Below are 26271 nucleotides of genomic sequence, written 5' to 3' on the forward strand. Positions count from 1 at the left end.
TAAAAAAAACAAAAACAAAAAAACATGCCATTAGCTTTCTTCACTGCCTGCTGTACCTGCATGTTTACTTCCAGTGACTGGTGTACAAGGACACCCAGGTCTCATTGCACTTCCCTTTTACCTAATCTGACACCATTGAGATAATAATCTGCCTCCTTGTTCTTGCTGCCAAAGTGGATAACCTCATTATACTGCATCTCATGCCTCATTATACTGCATCTGCCATGCATCTGCCCACTCACTCAACGTCCAAGTCACCCTGCAACCTCCTAGCATCCTCTTTGCAGTTCACACTGGCAGACTCATTCAAATTTCTTGGCACTCACATAAGCAATAACCTCAAATGGAAAATCAATTCAAATCACATCTACAAAAAAGCCAACCAAAGACTCTTCTTCCTCCGCCAGCTCAAGAAGTTTAGAGTGAGGAAACACCTCCTAATCCGATTCTACACAGCCATCATCCAATGCATGCTCACTTCATCAATTACAGTCTGGTTCAGCAGTTTAGACACTCACTCCCGTAATAAATTACAGCGCATAGTTAACAAAGTATCCAAAATCATCAGCACTCCCCTTCCATCAATAGAATCACTCCATCACAAACGGTCCGTGTCAAGGGTGAAGAAAATCATCTCTGATCCCTCCCACCCAGCTCACCACATCTTCCACCTGCTGCCATCAGGAAGGCGCTACAGCTCACTGCCCGCCAAGACATCTCGATTTAAAAACAGTTTTTACCCACACGCAATCCGAATTCTGAACACACTATGACAACATCACATATCCTCCCCATGCATGTACTGTATATTGTATGATGTTGTGTTTTATGTTATGTTTGACGGGAATCAGCCTACCTTGTAACACCCTGTACTGAACCTGAATTCCACCAGCTTGACTGTGTGGTCATTAAATAATCAATCAAATCAAATTAATATATATTGTAAATAGTTGCGGCCGCAGCACCGAGCCTTGCGGCACTCCACTCGCCACTGCCTGCCAACAAATTATCTATCCATGTCAATACTCTACCCCCATTACCATGTACTCTAATTTTGTGCCATTAGATTTATGAAGGGGAAATCCTGCTTGACTAATCTTCTGGAATTTTTTGAGGATGTAACAAGTAAAATGGATGAAGGATAGCCAGTGGATGTAGTGTATCTAGACTTTCAGAAGGCCTTTGATAAGGTCCCACACAAGAGATTAGTGTGGGACCATATGGACCTGCAAGCTAAATAACTGTTTTGTGAAAAAAAACAGTTATCAAAACTTAGATGTCGTTCTTGCGACCGCTAAATTGATGACCCCGACCTGTCTAGCCGTCGTTAGACAAATAGATCATGCAGGAAGACAACGTTCCCGCAAAATCGGCCGGCACGCGGCAGGGCTCACCGGGCTTCAAATTGCCATCGTTTCGGCCCGATCAACCTCAGGTGTGGTTTGCCGACGTTGAGGCACAGTTTCATCTGCACCGCATAATTGCGGATGATACGATGTACTTCCATGTGGTGGGAGCTTTGCCACAGGACTGTGCCTCAAGGTTGTTGCCTTACATCAGAGACCCGCCGACGATTGCCAAGTACGAGGGGCTGAAGGCCCTGCTGCTCCACACTTTCGGTCTTAGTCGCAGAGACAGGGCGGCAAAGATATTGCACATGGACAGCATCGGTGATTGACGGCCATCCACCATCATGGCGAAGATGTTAGCCCTGATGGACGGGCACCACGTCTGCTCTTCGAACAGGCGTTCCTGGAGCAGATGCCCGACGAAGTCCAACTGATGCTCGCCGGAGCTGACTTCAGCGTCCCCCAGGACCTCGCGGAGAGAGCCGACAAATTGTGGGCACACAGACGGCGGGACGTTTGTGTCTTCACCCGCACCCCTGTCACGGCGCGGGTGCAACCGAGACGACAGCGGGAGGAAGAAGAAGCCCAGCCCAGCGCCGAAGAGGAATCACCGCTTCCAGTGGTCTACAGCAGATGTCGCTGGTGTTACTACCATCAGCGCTACGGCCCCGAAGCCTGAAGATGCCGGTGCCCCTGCTCGTTTCAGGGAAATGCCACGGCCGGTCGTCCATAGAGGCGAACGTGAATGGCCCAAACGATGCCTCTCGCCATTCCGGCCACCGTTTCCTGGTGGACTCCGGTGCCATCGCCAGCATCCTGCCGCCAAGCGCCCGAGATACTCGCGTCGGTAAGGTAGGACCCGTCCTCTCAGCTGTTAACGGGAGCGACATTCGCACTTATGGTACGTGGACCCTGGACTTAAATTTCGACTCCCGCCCGTACAGATGGAAATTCACCATTGCTGACGTCGCCCAACCGATCCTGGGGGCCAACAACTCGACGCGGTAGCTGAGATCTAGCAACCTTTCGCAGCCCTGCTTGCCGATTTCCCAGGGTTGCTCACGCCCCGGTTCGACGGGGCGTGAGCCCCGTCATGGCGTGGCCCACCACATTCCCACCGAGGGCCCACCGGTTCACGCCCGCGTGCGCCGCCTCCCGCCCGATAAACTGTGCATCGCACGAGACGAGTTCCAGTTTATGGAGGACATGGGGATTGTCCGGCAGTCGGATAGCCCGTGGGCTTTCCTGCTTCTATGGTACCCAAAGCGTCCGGGGGTTGGAGACCTTGTGGTGATAACAGGCGTTTTAACGCCGTAACCATGGCAGATCAGTATCCAGTCCCGAACATCCAAGATTACTCGGCTCATCTGTAGGGCGCAACCTTTTTCTCAAAGGTCGACCTCATTCGCGGGTATAATCAAATTCCGGTCCATCCCGACGACGTCTCTAAGACGGCCACCATCACCCCTTTCAGCCTTTTCGAATGGCTAAGAATGCCTTTTGGCCTGAAGAACGCTGCTCAGGCGTTCCAAAGGCTAATGGATCAGGTCAAGCGGGGTTTGCCGTTTATATTCATCTACCTCGATGATATCCTGGTGGCCAGTAGCTCATAGGCAGAGCACGTTAGGCACCTCCGCCTGCTTTTCGAACGGCTGCGCAAACACGGGTTGGTAATCAACCCTGCGAAGTGCCAGTTCGAATTGCGCTCCATTTCCTTTTTGGGTCACAGCACTACCTCCCACGGCGCACAGCCACTGCCCGAGAAGGTCGATGCGCTCCGTCGCATCCCAAGGCCTTTATCCATTAAGGGCCTACAGGAGTTTATCAGAATGGTCAATTTCTACCAGCTTTTCGTCCCGTCAGCAGCCATCATCATGCGGCTGTTGTTCCAGGGTCTGGCCGGAAAGCCTAAGGACCTGGTCTGGTCAAAAGGAAGCCGAGACGGTTTTCAAGGGGACTAAGACAGCATTGGCCAACGCCACTATGCTACTTCACCCTAGAGCGTCAGCCCTAACGGCCCTCGCAGTGGACGCTTCCGACGTCGCGGAACAACGAGCCGCTGGGTGCCGCTGGCATTTTTCAGCAGGCAGCTGCGAGCCCCCGAAGTTAAGAACAGCGCTTTCGATCAGGAGCTACTCGCGCTCTACCTAGCATAGAAACATAGAAACATAGAAATTAGGTGCAGGAGTAGGCCATTCGGCCCTTCGAGCCTGCACCGCCATTCAATATGATCATGGCTGATCATCCAACTCAGCGATCCGCCATTTCCGTTATTTCCTGGAGGGGCGCGCTTTCACTGCATTCACGGACCACAAGCCACTCACGTTCGCTTTGACAAAGGTGTCCGACCCCTGGTCCGCCAGGCAGCAGAGGCACCTCGCCTACATATCCGAATTCACATCTGATATTCGGCATGTGGCTGGGAAGCTGAACGTCGTGGCTGACGCGCTGTCCCGTTCGGCAGCCCCAGAAGTTTCCGCTTTAAGCCTAGATGTGGATTATGAGGAGCTGGCCGCTGCCCAACAGGTAGACGTTGGCATGGAGGTTTACCGCAATGCTGAATCGGGCCTTAAGTTGGCCAAGGTGCCCGGTGGCGCCACCGGTGTGCTGGTTCTTTACGATGTCTCCACGGGTAAAGCCCGTCCCATTGTCCCGGTTGCCTGGAGGCGTCGGATTTTCGACACCATCCACAGCCTAGTGCACCCGTCCATTCGCGCCACATCTGCCCTGGTTGCGGCCAAGTTCGTCTGGCATGGGTTGAGGAAGCAGGTCGAGTCGGCGTTGAAGGCTCGGCTCACCGGTCCGGATTGGGTCGACCAGTTGCCTTGGGTTCTCCTAGGCATCAGAACCACGCCTAAGGAGGACCTCAACGCCTCCTCAGCTGAGCTGGTTTACGGTTCGGTTTTGCGGGTGCCCGGGGATTTTCTACCCGTCCCCCGAGATCAGGAGATCCCGGCTTCGGCGGTGTTAGCTGACCTTCGCGAGCGAGCGCGTGCTTTGGTCCCGGTTCCCACTTCTCGACACGGATCATCTGCGGTGCATGTACCCACTATGTTACGGGATTGTGCTTATGTTTTCCTTCGTAGGGATGCTCACCGCTCGCCGTTACAGCGGGTGTACGAAGGTCCGTACAGGGTGTTAAGGACTGGTACCTCAACGTTTACGTTGGACATGGGTGGCAAGGAGGAGTTCGTCTCCGTGAGCCGCCTTAAGCCAGCACACGTCGACGAGGATAACCCGGTGGCGGTGGCCACTCCGAGGCATAGAAGACGTCCACCGGCCGTTTTGCCGCACTCTGCACCTGAACGCCCGTCCTCGTTCGCGTTCGTCGCGTCCCTCCGGTTGTTTTGCCGGTCCCTACTGTTACGCTCGCCTCGCGACCTCGGACTACGCGTTCCGGTCGAACCGTCCGTTTACCCGTGCGTTTCCGTACCGCGGATTCTGGGGGGGGGCCATGTAGCGGCGCCTGCTGGCGCACGCAGGTATCGAACCTGGCGTTCAGAAGCCACGGTCACGTGACTCGGGAGGGGCCGCATATTTTTGCGCAGTTTCGCTTTCGCTTGGCAGTTGAGTGCTGACCACCGTTGTGGCCAGACGTGTTGTAAGGACCTGCAAGCTAAATAGATGTTTTGTGAATAAAACCAGTTATCAAAACTTAGTTGTCATTCTAGCGACCGCCAAAATGGTATCTATGCCAAAATGGTACACGGTAGCGCTAAATTTTTGCAGAACCTTACTCAGCTGCTTCCCGTTGTCGATCTTGTTGTTTCCTTCAGATTTGATGTTATATTTTACAATAAATTTTATATTTTTAAACTTAAAAACTCAAGATTTTGAATTGATTTGATTTGACCTTACCCGCCTTTGTCCCGTTTGCATTCCTATAGAATTTGATCTTATATTTCACAAGAAATTTTACATTTTTAAACTTAAATTGTCAAGATTTGAGAAAAGAAAATCACTTTGCAGCTATATCTTCAGCTATGATATCACAATGGTACATTGTTACAAGTCCTGCCAGGCTGCCAGCACTAGAAACTGAAATTGCAAGCATGGAGGAAGGCTGCATTTAAAAAATATATATTTTTACACAGTCACAGTACATTTAAATAAGGCGAACTGAACAGCCCCTGCGCAGTTGAGGGCTATGGGTGAGTGGTGGAAGCTTGCGTTGGGGGAACGGGTTACGTTGGGGAAACGGGTGAGTGGTGTGCAATATTGACTTGGGGAATGGGTTGCATTGGGGGACCAGGCCTCCCGTCGGGGAAACGGGTGAGTGGTGGAATATTGCCTTGGGGAACGGGTTGTGTTGGGGGACCAGGCCTCCCGTGGGGGTTATGGGTGAGTGGTGCAAGTTGGTCTAGTATTTACTATTAAAAGTCTTGTCTTGTTTCTATCTATATGTGTGTGAGTGTGAGTGTGTGTGAGTGTGAGTGTGAGTGTGAGTGTGAGTGTGTGTGTGTGTGTGTGTGTGTGTGTGTGTGTGTGTGTGTGTGTGTGTGTGTGTGTGTGTGTGTGTCTGTCTGTGATTGAGATTGTATCTACGCCAAAACGGTACACGGTAGCGCTAAAATTTTTGCACACTTACTCAGCTTTTTCCCTAGGTCGATCTTGTCAAGTTTCCTTCAGATGTGATGTTATATTTCACAAGTTATTGATATTTTACAAGTTTAAAAAAAGGCAACTTTGAGAATAATAACTTTGACTCTGCTCTGGCAGTTGCAGCTATGATGTCACAATGGGATCTCACAGTCCCCCGACATTTGCAACAATGTTGCCATCATGGAACACTTAGTCATGGTCCGGGCAGCACAGGAGGGGGAGGGGCCAAGGGAAGTGAAGTGGAATTGCAGTTGGAAGTGCTGGGGGAGGCAGGGGAAGTGCAATTGGAATTTTTTTTAAAGTCCAGTGCTGGGGGAGGCAGGGGAGTGGCGGAATCTTACGTTGAGGAATGGGTTGTGTTGGGGAACCAGGCCTCCCATCGACGCTATGCATGAGTGGTGGAATATTGCGTTGGGGGAACGGGTTACGTTGGGGGAACGGGTGAGTGGTGGAAACGGGTTGTGTTGGGGGAACGGGTGAGTGATGAATTCTTACATTGGGGGAACAGGTCCCACTTGGTCTAGTAATACATAAAAGTTGTGCAGTAATTCCATAATTAATTGATTAACTATACACTAAAAGTTGAAAGACTCATGGCCATAAGTGTTTTGTCAGCCAACCATCTGCCCGTCGTTAAATGCTGGATGAATGAATTACCATTTATATTTTAGTTTTAGAGATACAGGCCCTTCAGCCCACCGAGTCCATGCTGATCATCGATCACCCTTTCACACTAATTCTATGTTATCCCACTTTCTCATCCACTACCTACATGCCAGGGGCAATTCAGAGAGAGCCAAGGAACCCACAAACCCTTATGTCTTTGGGATGTGGGAGGAAAATGGAGCACCCGGAGGAAAACCGCGTAGTCACAGGGAGAATGGCAAACTCCGCACAGACAGCACCAGAGGTCATTATCAAACCCAGGTCTCAGATGCCGTGAGGCAGCGGCTCTACCAGCTGCGCCACTGTGCCGCTCGTATCTGTCTAAAAATCATATCTTTGTTGAGTATTTTAGAAAAATCTTTAGTTAAAAAAACGTATTTATGAAAATACTTCTAATAAATGACCATATAATAATAATAGACATACAATGTTGATGAAGGCTGACTGTATACTGTTCAACTGTTACATTTGACCAAATTCTGGTAAAACTTTGTCCAATATGAAACAAGTTTGATTATCGAAGTGGGAAAACAAGTTATACACGACTGATTTGTAATTGTGCAGTATTCTGATTTGTTTGTTAGTGTTTTTCCACCAAGTCTAAAGCGATCAGATAAATTCTGGTAAAATTTCTACAAAGTGGAACAAGTTAGATTACACAGATGGATAAGAACAGCCAATCTGGCAATTAAATTAATGGCCCCGTCTCACGGTGCGAGTCCACCCACGAGTGATCCCGAGGTTAAAACAAATCAAACTCGTGGTAATCACGTAGAATTAACGTAGCGGGAACGTCGGAACTCGTAACGCTAACGGCAGGTTCTCGGGAAACTTGTTAACTCGTGAAAATCTTTCAACATGATGAAAGATTTCCACGAGTCAAATTTACTCCTGAAGTAAAAATTTAAAACTTTTAAACTCATTGTAAGAACGTAGTAGCCCGTGAGTTTACCGTAGTGACTCGTGAGTCTACCGTGGGCACTCTTTAACTCAGTGGGACAGGCAGCATCTCTGGAAAGAAGGAATGGGTGATGGGATGACGTTTCCAAAATTCTGCTGCGTCTTTGTGTTACTCCAGCACTGTGTGTTCACTTTTTGTCAACCAGCATCTGCCCTTTCTTGTGTATGACATTATTTGTATCCGTGGCAGTTGATTGTCGCTCCCTTCAGTTTCCCAGGGGGTCGGGACGGGACTGGAGTTGGGGGGGAAAGGTGGGAGGGGGGAAGAACAAATATATGAAACACCAAAAACGGACAGCAGAGATGTCTTTGCTATACCGCTACAATAATCGGACTACGGTCATGTGAAACGACTCGTGTACATTTAATATACTGACGATGTCTGGCAGTGAATCTCACTCTCTCAAATCCGTAGAGAGACACGAAAAGCTGGAGTAACTCAGCGGGTCAGACAGCATCTCTGGAGAAATGGACTAGGCGACTACAGACTGCAGTCTGAAGAAGGGTCTCGACCCGAAATCTCGCCCATTCCTTTTCTCCAGAGATGCTGCCTGTCCCGCTGAGTTACCCCAGCTTTTTGAGCCTATCTTCGGTTTAAACCAGCATATGCAGTTCCTTCCTGCACCTCTCAAATCTGTGTCATTATTCAGTACTCCAATTTTTGTTTTATTTTACTAATTCTGGATAATATCGCCCCGTTCGTTGGTCGTACGCCTCTACCCCACCCCTGGTGCTTTAAGTGCATTTGTTTTTTCTTTGACCCCCGGGAGGGAAAAAAATCAAATCCAGGAGTTCATCTGGAGCAGTTCTCGGATATAACAGCGAATGAAGAGAGATTGGCGGGTTATTTAGAAATTAATCCATAAAGAGAACGTAACTCGTTGGATAAATGAGATTGTCACTAGGCAGCATCTCCCCTCCCCCCCACTCCCCCCCCCCCCGGCCCGCCCCGACCCCCTGGGAAACTGAAGAGAGCGACAATCATCTGCCACGGATACAAATAATGTCATACACAAGAAAGGGCAGATGCTGGTTGACAAAAAGTGAACACACAGTGCTGGAGTAACACAAAGACGCAGCAGAATTTTGGAAACGTCATCCCGTCACCCATTCCTTCTCGCCAGAGATGCTGCCTGTCCCGCTGAGTTAAAAAGTGCCCACGGTAGACTCACGAGTCACTACGGTAAATACGGGCTACTACGTTCTTACAACGAGTTTAAACACCTAACACCTCCAAGACCAAGGAGCTGATTATTGACTTCAGGAGGTCCCATAATGGAGAATACGCCCCAATCTCCATTTACGGGGAAAGTGTGGAGAGAGTGTCCAGCTTTAAGTTTCTGGGCACTCACATTTCAGAGGACCTCACATGGTCCACCAACACCGCTGCGCTGGTCAAGAAGGCACAGCAACGACTGTTCTTCCTGTGGACATTAAAAAAGACTGGTCTGCCCCAACAGCTGCTGACAACCTTCTACCGCTGCACCACAGAGAGCATATTAACGTATGGCATCTCTGTGTGGTATCTCAGCTGCACGGAGGCGGAGAGGAGAGCTCTTCAGCGCATCGTCCACAGAGCGCAGAGGATTATTGGGACACAGCTACCAGCCTTGGAGGGCATCTACCACACACGGTGCCTCAGGAAGGCCGTCAGCATCCATAAAGACTCCTCACACCCTTGTAATGGACTGTTCTAACTACTTCCCTCCGGCAGACGTTACAAGGCCTTCTACGCCCGAACCTCCAGACTCAGAAACAGCTTTATTCCCAGAGCTATAGCGGCTCTGAACCGGCCCTGCTGAGTGCCCCCCATCCCCCCTGGACTGTCTCCCTCGGATGGTCACGTCACACAGCTTATTTATTTATTTTACTTTTGTTTTACATCGGTTGGAAGCTGCATACTAAATCTCGTTGCACTGATGTGCAATGACAATAAAATATATTATTATTATTATTATTAATAGTTTAAAATTTTTACTTCAAGAGTAAATTTGACTCGTGGAAATCTTTCATCATGTTGAAAGATTTTCACGAGTTAACAAGTTTCCCAAGTACCTGCCGTTAGCGTTACGAGTTCCGACGTTCCCGCTACGTTAATTCTACGTGATTACCACGAGTTTGATTTGTTTTAAACTCGGGATCACTCGTGGGTGGACTCGCACCGTGAGACAGGGGTTTAAGTATTACAAAGTTTTGAAAATTCTATTATAATGTTCAGTGTCAAATGAACAAACACATCATTATCTAAAAGACCCACCTTTTCCTCAACAACTCAAGTCAATGTGTTAAATATTGGTGGGAATAAGAGAAAAACCATTGAATAGTCTGCATTAGTTTTGAGATTATTTAATTGCCATCTTTGAAATATCTTAAATGAATGAATGAATGAAAACTTTATTGTCATTCAGATATACACCTAGACACAGTGCACCTTGAACGAAATTTCGTTGCATTTGACTCTCCAATCAGGTAAATAGTAAAAGTAAAAGTGCTAGGTGCGTCCATAAAAATGCCTCATGTGCATGGTTCTGTAAAATAAATATATATAAAAAGTTTTTTTTTAAAAAGTGTCGATATTTTAAAAGTTCTAGCCTCGGTTTTGTTGATTGTTCAGTAAGTAAAATTATTAAAACATGCTTAATTTCTGTAACAAACGTAAATAATATTTTGCACATATCTGAATCACATACCTCTTGCCAAATCAGGGTCTCCCATTTTCCATCTTGTAAAACTGAAAAAAGAAAATCTTTGGAATAATCTGAAGAAAATCTAGAACGATACTTTCAGCCCAATACAGGTAAACATTCACATTTCACAACAATACTTGCAAAATCCTATAAGATGGCGATCCAACAAAACTATATTCCAAAAATGAAATGCAATAAAGGATTTACATGAGGACTTTAGAAATATCTTTTCACTGTCAAAGCTGCAAATTGATCTTCATTAGGAGACTACAGTGCTGCAACGTTAGAGTTGCTGCCCTACAGCGGCAGAGACCTGGGTTCGATCTTGACTATGGGTGCTGTCTGTACGGAGTTTTTACATTCTCCCTGTGACCTTGTGGGTTTTGTCCAGGTGCTCCGGTTTCCTCCCACATTTTAAAGATGTGCAGGTTTGTAAGTTAATTGGCTTCAGTAAAATTGTAAATTGTGCCAAGTGTGCAGGATAGTGCTAGTGTACGAGTGATCAGTGGTCGGCGCAGACTCAGTGGGCCGAAGGGCCCGTTTCCACGCAATATCTCTAAAATCTAAAGTCTAAACGTGGTTTTAGCTGACTGTCAAGTCAGAGAGAGAGGAATGGCTGGACGCTAATACTTCATCAAGATTATTTGTCTCCAGTCTGCTTTCCATCATTAGTGGTCAAGATTGTCTGTCCATTTAAAAAGATATTAATAGCTTACGACATGCATTGATTTTAAATCGTTAGTTTAATTACTCTGCATGCAAGTACAACAAGAAGGGCACCTGTGGAACAACTAGGAATACCCTACGTTTATTAGAGTCAGTGTCAAACAACCCCCCTGGTCGAACCTGTCCATGCCGACCAACATGTCCGATCTCCACTAATCCCACCTGCCCATGTTTGGCCCATGTCCCTTTAAACCTTTCCAACTCATGTATCTGTCCAAATGTCTTTCAAACGTTATTATCTACCTCAACTACCTCCTCTGGCAGCACGTTCCATATACCCACCACATCTGTGCAGTAAACATTGCCCCTCAGGTTCCTATTAAATCGTTCTTCTCTCATCTTAAACCCATCTCCCCTGAATCTTAATTCCCCTATTCTGGGTAAAACACTCTGTGTATTTATCCTGTGTATTCCCCTTGTGATTTTACACACCTCTAAGATCACCCGTCAGCCTCCTGCACTCCAAGGAATAATGTCCTAGCCTGACCAACCTCTCCCTCTAGGTCATGCCCTCGAGTCCTGGCAACAAACTCGTAAAAATTATTTTAAATACAAAATATTTGTTAATGTTTTTCCACGAAGTCTAAAGTGATCAGGTTAAATTCTGGTAAAATTTCTCTAAAATGAAACAAGTTAGATTACACAAGTGGAAAAATAAGTGATACATAAAATGCTGGAGAACATTTAGTGGGTCAGGTAGCATCGCTGGAGAACAGAGGTAGGTGATGTTTCTGGTCAGGACCCTTCTACAGACACTTGAATTTCAGACATTTACAGTATGTTGGACGTGGCTCAGTGTCCCGAGTTTGAGATGTGGTGTGAGCAGAAATACTCTTTTTTTTCTCCAGAGATGCTGCCTAACCCGCTGAGTTACTCCAGCACTTTGTGTCCATCTTTGGTACAAACCAGCATCTGCAGTTCCTTGTTATAACAAGTAATACACTACTGATTTGTAGCATTAATCTGATTTCATTTTTAATTTAAAAAAGATACTCGGCCTGGCAATTAGATTGAGTATTACAAATCTTTGGAAAACTAGGTTGACAGCCCATTGTAATTTCCAGAGCACACATGAACTTTAAGTGTTACAAGTTAAAAATAAATGTTACAAGTCAGTACAGGAGGAATTAATTCTTTACTTTCCTAGTATTGTTATTGCAGATGATTCTGGAATGATGTGTCAACTAGTTCAGTCAATGATACGGTTATCTCAAAATCACAATCTGATTTTAATACTATTTACAGGAAGATATCATGCACCAATGGCTGTACTGGATAGCACGCAACAAAAAGCTTTTCACTGTACCTCAGTACACGTGGCAATAATAAATGAAACTAATTAAAATTGATTGAAACTGACATCGGTCATCTTCATGATCTAAGTTTTCTATGGGAATTGCAACATTAGCCTTACAATAAAATGTTAAGAAAAATTGTATTCCTCAAGCATTCTGATTCCAATGTTTAAGAAGGAACTGCAGATGCTGGAAAATCGAAGGTAGACAAAAATGCTGGAGAAACTCAGCGGGTGAGGCATGGAGCAAAGGAAATAGGCAACGTTACTCTCCTCCGCCTAGCGGATGTGGTCCTTCCCCTTAATAACTTTTCGTTTGACTCCTCCCATTTCCTCCAAATACAAGGAGTAGCTATGGGCATGCGCATGGGCCCCAGCTATGCCTGCTTCTTTGTTGGGTACGTCGAACAATCCTTGTTCGAGGCGTACCGTGGCCCTATCCCCAAACTACCTCCACTACATCGACGACTGCATTGGTGCTACCTACTGCACCCACACATAACTCACTGACTTCATCCATTTCACCACTTACTTCAATCCGGCACTCAAATACACCTGGTCCATTTCCGACATTTCCCTACCATTTCTTGACCTCACTATCTCCATCGCAGGTGACAGACTACTGACCAACATCCACTATAAATCCATTGACTCCCATGACTATCTGGACTACACTTCTTCCCACCCTGCTTCCTGTAAGGACTCCATCCCCTACTCCCAATTCCTCCGTCTACGCCGCATCTGCACCCAGGATGAGGTGTTCCACACCAGGGCATCGGAGATGTCCTTATTCTTCAGGGAACGGGGGTTCCCCTCTTCTACTATCGATGAGGCTCTCACCAGGGTCTCTTCTATACCCCGTGATTCTGCTTTCACTCCCCATCCCCCCACTCGTAACAAGGGCAGAGTCCCCCTTGTCCTCATCTTCCACCCTACCAGCCGTCACATGCAACAAATAATCCTCCGACATTTTCGCCACCTCCAACGTGATCCCACCACTTGCCACATCTTCCCATCTCCTCCCCTGTCTGCTTTCCGCAGAGACCGCTCCCTCCGGAACTCCCTGGTCAATTCGTCCCTTTTCACCCGTACCGCCCCCTCTCCGGGCACTTTCCCTTGCAACCGCAAGAAATGCTACACTTGTCGCTTTACCTCCCCCCTTGACTCCATTCAAGGACCCAAGCAGTCTTTCCAGGTGCGGCAGAGCTTCACCTGCACCTCCTTCAACCTCATCTATTGCATCCGCTGTTCTAAGTGTCAGCTGCTCTACATCGGTGAGACCAAGCGTAGGCTTGGCGATCGCTTTGCCCAACACCTCCGCTCGGTTCGCAATAACCAACCTGATCTCCCGGTGGCTCAGCACTTCAACTCCCCCTCCCATTCCGAATCCGACCTTTCTGTCCTGGGCCTCCTCCATGGCCATCAGTCTGAAAAAGGGTTTTTACCCAAAACGTTGCCTATTTCCTTCGTTCCATAGATGCTGCCTCACCCGCTGAGTTTCTCCAGCATTGTCTACATTGTCAACATTTTGATTCCAATGTTTGATTTCTCAAGCACTCACCTTTAATCTTCCTCTTGTTGACATTATTATCAGCTTTATGTCTTTTCTGCAACAGAGCAAACAGAATTCAGTGCTTCAAAGGTAATATAATTAATTACAACCCAAGATTATTTTGAGATGAAAGACAAGAATGAATGATGCATCACTAGTTTTGTGTAATAAGAACAGAAAATGCCGAAAACTTTCAGGAGGTCAAACGCCACGTGTGAAAAGAGAAATAAAGTTAACAATTCAGGTTGATGAAAATGAAAGAAAACAAGTTAGTTCCAAGTTGCAGAGACGATGGTGCAGCGGGTAGTGCTGCTGTCTCACGGTGCCAGAGACCTGGGTTCAATCCTGGCTTCTGGTGTTGTCTGTATGGAGTTTGCATGTTCTCTACCAAACTAAAAACTAAAATCTGAACCATTTTGACAGGCCAACATGCTCCCCTACACTGTTAATTCCAGGCCAACAAGACAGCATAATAAAATCTGTACAACCTGCTGAATGTTTACTGAACACATGAGAACAAGTTTTATTTTATTACCCCACAACTGGAAGTTCCCAGCCAATTTTCCCAACCATCTACAGAATAACAACCATTGCAATAAGTCACACAATGAGAGATTGCCATGTTACACAAAATGTTTTTATATTTTTGGAAATCATTTGGGACGGTACAGTGTGGCATAGGTAGTGTTGCTGCCTTACAGCGCCAGAGACTCGGGTACGCTCCTGATATTTTCCCTGTGACCGCGTGGGTTTTCTCAGGGTGCTCTGGTTTCTCCCCACATTACAAAGGCGTGGAGGTTTGTGGGTTAATTAGCTTCAATAAAAAGTGTAAATTTGTTCCTATCCAGGTATCTGCCCAAGTGTCTTTCAAATGTTGATATAGTACCTGCCTCAACTACCTCTTCTGGCAGCTCATTCCATACACCCACCTGTGTGGAAAACGTTGCCCCTCACCTGCCTAATTAATCTTTCCCTCTCACGTTAAATCTATTCGGTGCTGGCTCGAAGGGCCAAATGGCCTACACTTGCACCTATTGTCTAAACCCATGTCCTCTGGTTCTTGATTTCCCTATTCTGGGTGAAAGACATGCATTTACCCCATCGATTCCCCTCGTAAACCTGTCCCACCTCACCTCTAAACCTTTCCTATTAATGTGCCAAATATTTTTTTAATGCTGTTATTGTACCTGCCACATCTACCTTCTCTGGCAGCTCGTTCCATATACCCACCACCCTTTGTGTCCCTCAGGTTCCTATTAAACCTTTCCCCTCTCACCTTAAACCTATGTCTTCTGCTTCTTGATTCCCCTACCGTAAATAAAGCACTCTGTGCATTAACTCTATCTATTCCCTTCATGATTTTATGCACCTCTACATGTGCAGGTGGGACCAGCGTAGATAGGGCATCTTGGTCTGCATGGGCAAGTTGGTCCGAAGGGCATGTTTCATTCTGCATGGCTCCAAGTCACTGATCTGAAATGTTATCTTTGATATTTCCCCAAAGCACGATCATCGATACCCAAGTATTCCCAGCATTTGATTCTAATTTATGTTTTGCTTTTGGAATGAATATGCTTCAATGTTTGCCATTGCTTCGTTGGAATTCAAATATTCTTACATTCCTCATGAGAGGAATAGATTGGGTGGAAGCACAGAATCTCTTGCCAAGAGTAGGGGAATCGAGCGCCAGAGGACATGGGTTTAAGGTGAGGGGGAAAGATTTAATAGGAACCTGAAGGGTAACCTTTTCCATATAAAGGGTGGTGGGTGTATTGAACAAACTGCTGGAGGAGGTAATTGAGGTAGGTACCAACGCAACGTTTAAGATTTAATTAAACAGGTACATGGATAGGATAGGTTTACAGGGATAGGACAGGTTTACATGGATAAGACAGGTTTACAGGGATAGGATAGGTTTACAGGGATATGAGACTACTGTAGATGGGACATGTTGGCTGGTGTGGACAAGTTGGACCGACAAGCCTGTTTCTACGCTATATGTCTCTAGAGGAATACCAATATCATAATTCTATTATAGAGATCAAATGTGAGTATACAATTAGGTGGAGGCAATTATACAGAATGTTAATGGATATTACCACTACTTATAATGCAATCCAATTTTTGCATGCACACTAATGTGAGATGGTTTACAATTCAATTTGGAACTGGAGTTTTATTTATACTTTAATGGCTTTCCAAACCCATCAATCTTGTTTGGGTTCCAGATGCAGCTTGCTTTCAGGCATTTTGTTTTTTGAGAGATGGCTGCTTCATCTCTGACCATTTTAAACAGAACAAAGAAATAAGAAATGTAAATTTACCATTTATCTCCAAAATAAATACATTTTCCTCAGTTACATGTCTGTAGCTGTGAATGATTTGTAAGGGTGTCAGAGGTTATGTAGAGAAAGCAGGAGAATGCGGTTGAGAGGGAAAGATAGATCAGCCATGGTTCAGTGGTGGAGTAGGCTCGATGGGCCAAACTCGATGAGCTCCTATGACTTATGAAATCAATCTAATGAATGCACAAATCTATAACAACACAGATGAAATCTGCCATTAATTGTGCTCAAGCAGTGTCAATATGGGCTTAAAAAAATGTTTGTTCAATAAACTCAGCCAGATTGAGAGGTATTTTTATAATTATGATTATCTTATGTATTGACATGGATAGAAAATCGGTTGGCAGACAGGAAACAAAGAACAGGGATTAACGGGTCCCTTTCAGAATGGCAGGCAGTGACTAGTGGGTTGCCGCAAGACTCGGTGCTGGGACTGCAGCAATTTATAGGTATGTTAAAATACTTACCTTCAGCGGTGCTGCAGTTCTGCCGCTGGCCATGTGAGCGTCTTTGGCGCCTTTGAGGGAGGAGGCGGGAATAAAATGCCGTTTTCCCCTGCCTGTCCGAGATATATTTTTTCGGGCTGCTAGCTGATGCTGAAAAATTGTTCCGACTTGCGTTCTCAGAAGTTTTTTAAATGGGATTATGGTCCCATATGAACCGTCAGTGTTTTTCGTGCCAATATGGGGTTCAAATTCACCGCAAACCGCAACGTTCCAATCGATCGCCTTCCACAAAAACCCACTCGCAAGATGATTAAAATGGCCATTAATTTACGGGAATTAAACATTAAATTCCTTCCATTTGGCCTATAAATTCATAACAACGAGATTTAAAAATCATGTTATATTGTGAATTCTTGTGTGAATGTTATTTGGGCACTTAGGCTATTTAAAAATGTTAATCTTTTCTTAAGAAATGGATAGATGTTTAGATCTAGTAATTGAATTTTGTAATTAACTACAATTAGATAACTAACTAATTATATGCTTTAATTTCAGGTCATCCAAGTAAGATTGTTTCATATTTGTTTCAGAATGTTTCAATCTATAATAACTGAAGATTTCTTTCAGTTCTCGTAATTTTTAAGAAAGTTATGGGCTTTTGACTGTCCTCGATCACAGCTTTTGTGTTAAGTCAATGGAAAAGCAATAGGGAACAAGATGCTAATTTCCGAGTATGAAAATGGCCATAACTTTTTTAATACTGAAGATATGAAAGTGAATTAGGTGTCAAATTAAACTTTTTATGCTTTATCTGATGGGATAAATTGCAGACTTGATTTTTAAAATCTCAAAATGTTGTAACATTGCTACAATTTACAATATACATTAATTATTTAGATGAAGGAACTAAAAGTAACATTAGCAAATTTGCAGATGACACTAAGCTGGGTGGCAGTGTGAACTGTGAATAGGACGCTATGATTATGCAGACAGACTTGGACAGGTTGGCTGAGTGGGCAGATGCATGGCAGATGCAGTATAATGTGGATAAATGTGAGGTTATCCACTTTGGAGGCAAGAACGGGAAGGCAGATTATTATCTGAATGGTGTCAGGTTAGGAAAAGGGGAAGTACAGCTCGACCTGGGTGTCCTAGTTCATCAGTCACTGAAAGTAAGCATATAGGTACAACAGGCAGTGAAGAAAGCTAATGGCATGTTGGCCTTCATAAAGAGAGGAGTTGAGTATAGGAGCAAAGAGGTCCTTCTGCAGTTGTACAGGGCCCTGGTGAGACACAGCTGGAATATTGTGTGCAGTTTTGGTCCCCTAATTTGAGGAATGACATTCTTGCTATTGAGGGAGTGCAGCGTAGGTTCAGGAGGTTAATTCCCGGAATGGCGGGACTGACATGATGAATGAATGGGCTTGCATACTCTGGAATTTAGACGGATGAGAGGGGATCTTATGGAAATATATAAAATTATTAAGGGATTGGACACGCTAGATGCAGGAAACATGTTCCCAATGTTGGGGGAGTCCAGAACCAGGGGCCATAGTTTAAGAATAAGGGGTAGGCCATTTAGAACTGAGATGAGAAAAAACATTTCCACACAGAGAGTTGTGAATTTGTGGAATTCTCTGCCTCAGAAGGCAGTGGAGGCCAATTCACTGGATGCATTCAAAAGAGAGTTAGATAGAGCTCTAAGAGCTAACAGAATCAAGGGATATGGGGTGAAGGCAGGAACGGGGTACAGATTGTGGATGATCAGCCATGATCACATTGCATGACAGTGCTGGCTCGAAGGGCCGATTGGCCTATACCTGCACCAAGTGTCTATGTACAGTATATCTATATGTATCTTTCATGGTAATAAGATAACTGCTTTCACTGAATATGGTTAGAACCAGATAAGAAGATATTTACACGAGATCAAATAGTAGAGGGTATAGATTTGAAGGAGATTATTTTCTCTGCAGTGTGAGTGGTTGAGGGAAGACCTGATAGAAGTTTATAAAATTATGGGAGGCATAGATTGGGTAGACAGTCAGAATTTTTTTCACCTAGAAAAATGTCAAAGACTAGAGGAAAGAACTTTTAGGTGAGAGGGGCAAAATTGAAAAGGTGATGTGCAGGGCAAGTTTATTACACGGAGGGTGGAGGGTGGTGGGTGTCTGGTACGCGCTTTGTGTGGTGCGCCACGGGTTGTGGTGTTGGCAGATACAATACTGGTGTTTAAAGAGGTCTTTAGATAGGCACGTGTATATGCAGGATAGGAGGGATACGGATTATTTGCAGGCAGAGAGGCAGTTTAATTTTTGCATCATGTGGACCCAAGGACCAGTTCTTGTTCTGTACTGTTATATGTTTTATATATCAGCGTTTGTCCACTATCCTCGACAATTAGAGACAAAGAGTTCATCAACACCAAGGCCTTTTGCAGTCTTTATTTAAAATCATTAACTCTATGTTCAACATCCATTTTGGCTTTTGGTAAAATCCATCGCTTACTTTGGTTTGACTGTCCCATCCGACCAGCGATCCCTGTACACTAGCACTATCCTACACAATTGGGACAATTTATTGAAGCCAATTAACCTACAAACCTTTACATCTTTTGGAGTGTGGGAGTAAACCAGAGCACCCGGAGAAAACCCTCGCAGTCACAGGGAGAACGTACAAACTCTGTATAGACACACCCAGACCCAGGATCGAATTTGGGTCCCTGGCGCCTTGAGGCAACAGCTCTACTGCTACGCCACTGTGCTGCCCTTGAAATTCATGAAGTAAATCATGCTAATTGCACTGTGTTTACAACTGAGGAAGCTTCATCAATTTCCATCACATTACCAGAAGCAGTTCTACATTTTTATGCAGTAACATAATTAAGTCAAGTAGATTCCAAACCACAAGTTAATGGATTCCTGAGCTCTCAAACAATGGAATTCCTCTCAGCATTCAAAAAAGGTCATCTGATAGTTATTAATACATCTTATATTAAGTGTGAAATGACTACAGTACTTACATAATCTTCAATGATTTCTTTGATGCCAGCAATTGAGAGAATGAAGATGAGTGGCATCAAAGTTGTATACCTCCCTGTAGGAGAGACATCGGGAATTTGCTGAAACAAAGAACACTTAGCTTTACCAAAAATACTTCAGAGGTAAATAATAACCAACATCAATGTAGTGTATAAAATCATGAGGGGAATTGATTGGGTGAATGCACAGAGTATTTTAGTCAGAGTAAGGGAAATCACAAACCAAAGGACATGGGGTTTAAAGTGAGAGGGGAAAAATATAGTTGGAACCTGAGGGGCAACTTTTTCCACACAGAGGGTGATGGGTAGATTGAACCAGCTATCAGAGGAGGTAATTGAGGCAGGTACTATATAACACCATTTCAAAAACCATTGGACAGGTACATGAATAGGAAAAGTTTAGAAGGATATGGGCCAAATCCAGGCAGTTGGGACTATTGTAGATGGGGCAATGGTCAGGATGGGCAGGTTGGGCCGAAGGGCCTGTTTCCAGCCAAACGGCGCTATAACAATGAGAATACAACTTAATACGTTGGTCTAAACCGTTCTTCTTGGCATCAGTATTTTGACCTTAGCTATTTCTAATCCATATCAATGACTTTGATAAGGAGACCAAGCATAGAGAATCCATATTTGCAAACAATATTAATAATGGCTGAATAAGCAGAGTGGAGCACATAAAATTGGACACTCAGATTCAATTATCAGGCAACTGAACCATCTTATCAACAACGAGGGAGCAGTCCAGAGCTACCAATTACCTCACCGGAGACCCTCGGACTATCTTTAATTGGACTTTGCTGGACTTTATTTGACACTAAACATTATTCCCTTCAGCCTGTATCTGTACACTGTGGACAGCTCGATTGTAATCATGTACAGTCTTTCCGCTGACTGGTTAGCGTGCAACAAAAGCTTTTCACTGTACTTCAGTACATGGGACGATAAACTAAACTAAATTAGAAAGAATACAACAGCTCCAGACTTCCATTTTCAATGATTTAATGGATAAATGAAGACATTGGCAACATCAGCTTAGAGAATATGCCTAGTTTTGGTAGCTTAAAGAGGGTGCTTTTAAGCTGGAAAGGAAGCAGACAAAATTCACATGGACATTTCCAGGAGTGGATGGCTCGATATATTGTACAAGGAGAGAATGGGACTAGGTTGGGATTGTTTTACCAGGAATGTGGGAGGCTGAGGGTGGCACAGTCAACCCACTGAGTCTGCACCGATCAGCGATCACCCAAACTCTAGTTCATACCTTCACACAAGGGCCAATTTACAGGAGCTACAGTAATTAACCTACAAACCTGCACATTTTTGGAGAGTGGGAGGAAACCACAGCACCCAGAGAAAACCCACGCAATCACAGGGAGAATGTACAAACTCCACAGACAGCACCCGTAGTCAGGATTGAATCCAGGTCAAACTTTTACCACACTCTGTATCAAACAATGTTTCCTTACTTTACTGCCAAGGGCCTAGCTCCAATTTTAATATTTTGCCAACCAACTCCAGACTTCCTAATAAGCAGCAATATTTTTTCTGCATCCACTCTACCAGTAAACCATAAACTTAAATAACTGTGATTGCCTTTTAAAGCAGGGAAGTGATCCCAAGTTTGCATTATCGATGGGAAATGCTCTCGTTACAATAAACTCTTTGAACTTGGGTCTCATTCTGGTAAATCTTCATCATACTACTCTCAAGGCTAAATATATCTTTGTCTGGCACGCAGAATTGATCTCAATCTTCAGTGTGATTGAGCGAGGACGAGTGGTTTTAAAAAAAACTGTAGGTGCTGGGAATATAATATAATACTGTAGTCAGTCAGCAACAAGAGAAAACAAAAAAGAAAAAGGGAAACAGATAACTGACTTTCAACTGAAACCACAACTCTAGGTTTTGGTTTATTATTGTCACGTGTACTTAGGTACAGTGAAAAGCTTTGTTTTGCATGCTATCCAACTAAAACAAGTAATACTGTACATGAACACAATCAAGTCAAACTCAAGTACAATAGGTGGAGCAAAGGGGAAGATAGAATGCAGAATATAGTTCTCAGCATTGTAGCGCATCAGTTCCAGAGACAATGTTTAATGTCCGTAATGGGGTAGAGATGAATCGGACAGTACCCATTCAAGATGCTGCCTGATTTGCTTTGTATTACCAACATTTTCTGTGTTTATGTTAGGACAAGCGACTTCTATCCTTGGCTAGGTCCTTAATGGATGACCACACTGGAAGATGTGGAGAAAGCCACAACGTGCTGGAGTAACTTAGGAGGTCAGGCAGCATCTCTGGAAAATACAGATAAGTGATGTTTCAGGACTGAGTCTGCAGAAGGGTTCCAATCTGAAACATCACCTACCCATGTTCTCCAGAGATGCTGCCTAACCCGCTGTGTTACTCCAGGACTTTGTGTGATTTTTTTTGTAAACCTGCATCTGCAATTCCTTGTTTTCAAGGATGACAGAGGACCCTTGGATGTTATCTAACCAGATGATTTTTCATGATGCTCAAGGAGTTTCTTGATCGCAATGTTTAAGAAGAAACTGCAGATGCTGGAAAATCGAAGGTAGACAAAAATGTTGGAGAAACTCAGCAGGTGAGGCAGCATCTATGGAGTGATGGAAATAGACAATGTTTCGGGTCGAAACCCTTCTTCAGACTCAGTCTGAAGAAGGGTTTCGGCCTGAAATTTGCCTATTTCCTTCGCTCCATAGATGCTGCCTCACCCGCTGAGTTTCTCCAGCATTTTTGTCTACCTTCTTGATCGCAATATCAGCTTTTATTTTCAGCTTAAGTAACTGAATTGACATTCTCTCTCAGCCGCAGGGGATTCAGACGCAAGAATCATTAGTCTCGGGCTCCAGCCACTGATTAAATACCAAAGAAATTATGATCTTAATATGTGATTCAAAGTTCCTTTTATTGAAAAAGGAGAATGAAAATTCAATTTGTGTGTATATGAGCACACTTAGTAATGCAGCAGCTAAGTTAAACTTAAATTTGATTCCTTCTTTGAAAACCCAATCTGCATCACATCAGTTTCCATGCAGATGGGATGTCTTGCCATTTGCCTCGTAATCCTTGGGCTTGGATTAGTTTAGTTTCGCTTAGAGATACAGCATGGAAACAGGCCCATCAGCCCACGCCGCCCACCGATCACCCAATCACACGAGTTCTATGTTATCCCACTTTCATAGTGATGAAGAGGAGGGTATGGTGATTGGGGCAAAGGTGGTAGTTAGTTGAGGGAAGAATCCTGAAGGGTTCCTAAGGTGATCTCTGTGGAGGCATCTGGGAATCAGGGAAACATTTGGAACATCGTGAGCAGTTTTGGGCCACATATCTCCATGTACTGGAAAAGTCTGAAGAACGGTCTCGACCCAAAACGTCGCCCATTCCTTCTCTCCAGAGATGCTGCCTGTTCCGCTGAGTTACTCCAGCATCTGGTGTCTACCTTCGAAGGATGTACTGGCTTTGGGGAGGGTCCAGAGGACGTTTAAGAGAATGGTCCCAGGGATGAATGGATTAAAGAAAGATGAGCATTTGATGGTTCTGTGCCTGCACTCGCTGGAGTTTAGCAGGATAAGGGGAGATCTCATTGAAATCGCTGGATAATGAAAGGCATGGATAGAGTAGATGTGGAAAGGATGTTTCCACTAGTGGGAGAGTCTAGGACCAGAGGGCACAGCTGCAAAAAAGAATGACGTCCCTTAAAATGGAGATGAGGAGGAGTTTCTTTAGCCGGAGGGTGGCAAATCTGTGGAATTCATTCATACAGACGGCAGTGGAGGACATGTCATTTTTTAAGGGGGAGATTGACATGGGTATTTTTTAAGGGGGAGATTGATAGGTTCTTGATTAGTAACTCCACATCTAGTCTCCATATGTTCATAGACACAAAGTGCTGGAGAGAAGGAATGGGCAACGTTTCAGGTCGAGACCCTTCTTCAGACTCTCCCATAGCTCCGGGCCTCACTCACCCAGACCTGCAATGGACCGCAACTGCACTTTATCAATATACCTCCTCTCTCCATATGTTCATGTCATTGGAGAAAAATAAAGCCATTCAGCCCATCGAGTCAACTCCGCCCTTCAGTCCTGGCTGCTCTATCTTTCCCTCTCAACCCCATTCTCCTGCCTTTTTCCCCATAATCCCTGACATCTTTACCAATCAAGAATCTGCGCCCCAGTGGAACCTACCCTATACAAAATATGTCCCAAATGCCACAATTGCCGGTATGAACCAAAATGACTGTGGGGCAGACCAACAAACCAAAATCCCACACAATAACCACAACAAGACAAACTAGTAGCCACATAATAATAACTATACCAATAAAATATTGTGTGGTATTATTATAAACCTTACAAAAATAAATGCAAGAAAGATTACATAATCAATGACAATGTTCAAAATAAACATGAATAGAAAATTACCACACGGCCATCATTTTATTAACATCACTTGTTTTAACGATTAATACTCAGTCAAGGCACCATGCGCAAGAAAATACTAGTAGAAGTGTCTTAAATTAAAATGGAATCCCACAGAAACATGACCAAGTTACACTTACTTGTAATAATGCTATAAAGAGAAAGAAAGCATTTGCAGCTCTTCGGATCTGTTCATACAGGAAGCGAGGCAGAAATGTTATCACGCTGTATTTTGCAGTGCTGTTAAAAATGAAAAACGGATAGTGTATTAAGAGAAAAAAACAAATCAATAAAAAAAAGACATGACATCCTAAAGCAACCTTGAAAGGAAACAATTCCACAACGAAAAATGTATTTCTTCCCAAGGACAAAGAATAATCAGCGTGGAAGCAGGGAACTGCAGATGCTGGCTTACAAAAAAAAAAGACACCAAGTACTGGAGTAAAAAAAGTCTGAGGTAGAGTCCCAACTGGGTCCCACCTCTTCATGTTCCCCAGAGATGCTGCCTGATATGCTGAGTTACTCCAGCACTTTGTGTCTTTTTAAAAAAAAGACTAGAAGTCGGTAACTGAAAGAGAAAATGTTAAAGATTTCAAGCATAATTCCTCATTAGAACAGATGATAACTCTGAAACAGGATTTTGACTGAACCATTCTGATCTTCTATTTCTTGGAGAAGATGCGAGAGGTTGGCAGCCCCGATGCCCCAGACTTAAAAACAACTACTTCCCCACGACTATCAAACTCCTGAATCAATCCTCTTTCACACTCCCTTCCTAGAAGTTGCCATGTACTCTTAGACTTCAACTCAGCCTCATTCATTTATTCCATTATCCTTCAGATTGCACCAGTTCTATTGTTTTGCACTCGTTGTACTTATCATTATCACGTGTACTGTTTACTCCATGAGTTCCATGTGAACAAGGAATTGCATCGTATCTTGGCATAAAGGGCAATAAGGTGAAGAGTTGCTACCTCACAGTGACAGAGACCCAGATTCAATCCTGCCTACAGGTGGTATATGTACAGAGTTTGTACTATGACCGCTCTCCATGTAGGTTTTCATGGGTGCTCTAGTTTCCAACCACACTCCAAAGGCGTATGTTAATTGGCTTCTGCAAATTGTACAATTGTAATGTGTAGGATAGTGCTAGTGTGCAGGATGATCGCTGGTCAGCATGGACTTGTTTGGCCAAAGGGCCTGTTTTTACACTGTATGTCTAAAGCCCAAAGTCACAATAAAGTAATCTGCTCTGTGGAAGCAGTATTCCGAATCCTGAGTTTCATAAATTACTACAGTAATGGGCCTGTCACACTTTTAAGCGACTCTTTAGGCGACTGCCAGGGACTAGTTTTAATGGAATTCACCTACGACACCTGGCGACAACCTACGACAGCACCTTCGACAACCTACGACAACCCCTACGTCAACCTACAACAGCAAAAATTGTCGCCACTGTCGCCGAAAAGTTTTCAACATGTTGAAAATGTTGCGGCAATTGCCTGTAGTCGCCCAAAAAATCACCTAAGCAGGCTCATAAGGATTTCATGGCGGGGTGATCACTGGTCAGCGCGGACGCAGTGGGCCGAAGGGCCTGTATCCGTGCTGTATCTCTAAAGTTTAGAGTATAAAATCAAAGGTTATGGGAAGAAGGGAGGGGAATGGGAGGGAAAAATAGATCAGCAATGATCGAATGGTGGAATAGGCGCAATGGGCCGAATGGCCTACTTCTGATCCTATATCTGATAGTCTTATGGAGATCACAGAACTAGGCAAAAATAAAAGATGCGGTCTGAATGGAGAATCTTTAAGAATCTTTTGCTGATCAGAGAGTTTACAAATTTCACTAGAAATAGTTTAACGTAGAGTGCTACTCAGCTCTTAACTACCTTCGGAGGAGTTTTGCTACTGCAAAGATTGCTCACAGCAAAGAAAGCTTCACTTTGAAGTCAGCAGTCTTAGAGTTTAGAAATACAGCATGGAAACAGGCCCTTCGGCCCACCTAGTCCATGCTGACTGTCGATCACCCGTTCACACTAGCTCAATGTTATCCCAATTTCCCACCCAATCCCTGCACACCAGAGGCATTTTACGTGCAATTTACTGAGGCCAAATAACCTACAAGTCATTGGGATGTGGGAGGAGACCGGACAAC

General features: G+C 44.5%; 1 protein-coding gene across 6 annotated transcripts in view; it reads right to left on the reverse strand.

Annotated features, from left to right (window-relative positions):
* Positions 1-26271, reverse strand: part of atp8a2 (ATPase phospholipid transporting 8A2) — a 279736-nt gene that overhangs the window by 185493 nt on the left and 67972 nt on the right. For all 6 annotated transcript variants that reach the window (XR_004412354.1, XM_033022781.1, XM_033022782.1 and 3 more), the window contains exons 3-6: positions 24257-24356; positions 19650-19748; positions 13846-13891; positions 10268-10308 (exon numbers count right to left, since the gene is read on the reverse strand). Coding sequence is in view for 5 of the 6 variants with exons in the window: in XM_033022781.1 (XP_032878672.1) it covers positions 10268-10308; positions 13846-13891; positions 19650-19748; positions 24257-24356 (286 nt within the window). In the remaining variant the exon portion in view is untranslated. The remainder of the gene's footprint in view (positions 1-10267; positions 10309-13845; positions 13892-19649; positions 19749-24256; positions 24357-26271) is intronic.

Source organism: Amblyraja radiata, chromosome 6, assembly GCF_010909765.2.
Source record: "Amblyraja radiata isolate CabotCenter1 chromosome 6, sAmbRad1.1.pri, whole genome shotgun sequence".
Lineage (NCBI taxonomy): Eukaryota > Metazoa > Chordata > Chondrichthyes > Rajiformes > Rajidae > Amblyraja > Amblyraja radiata.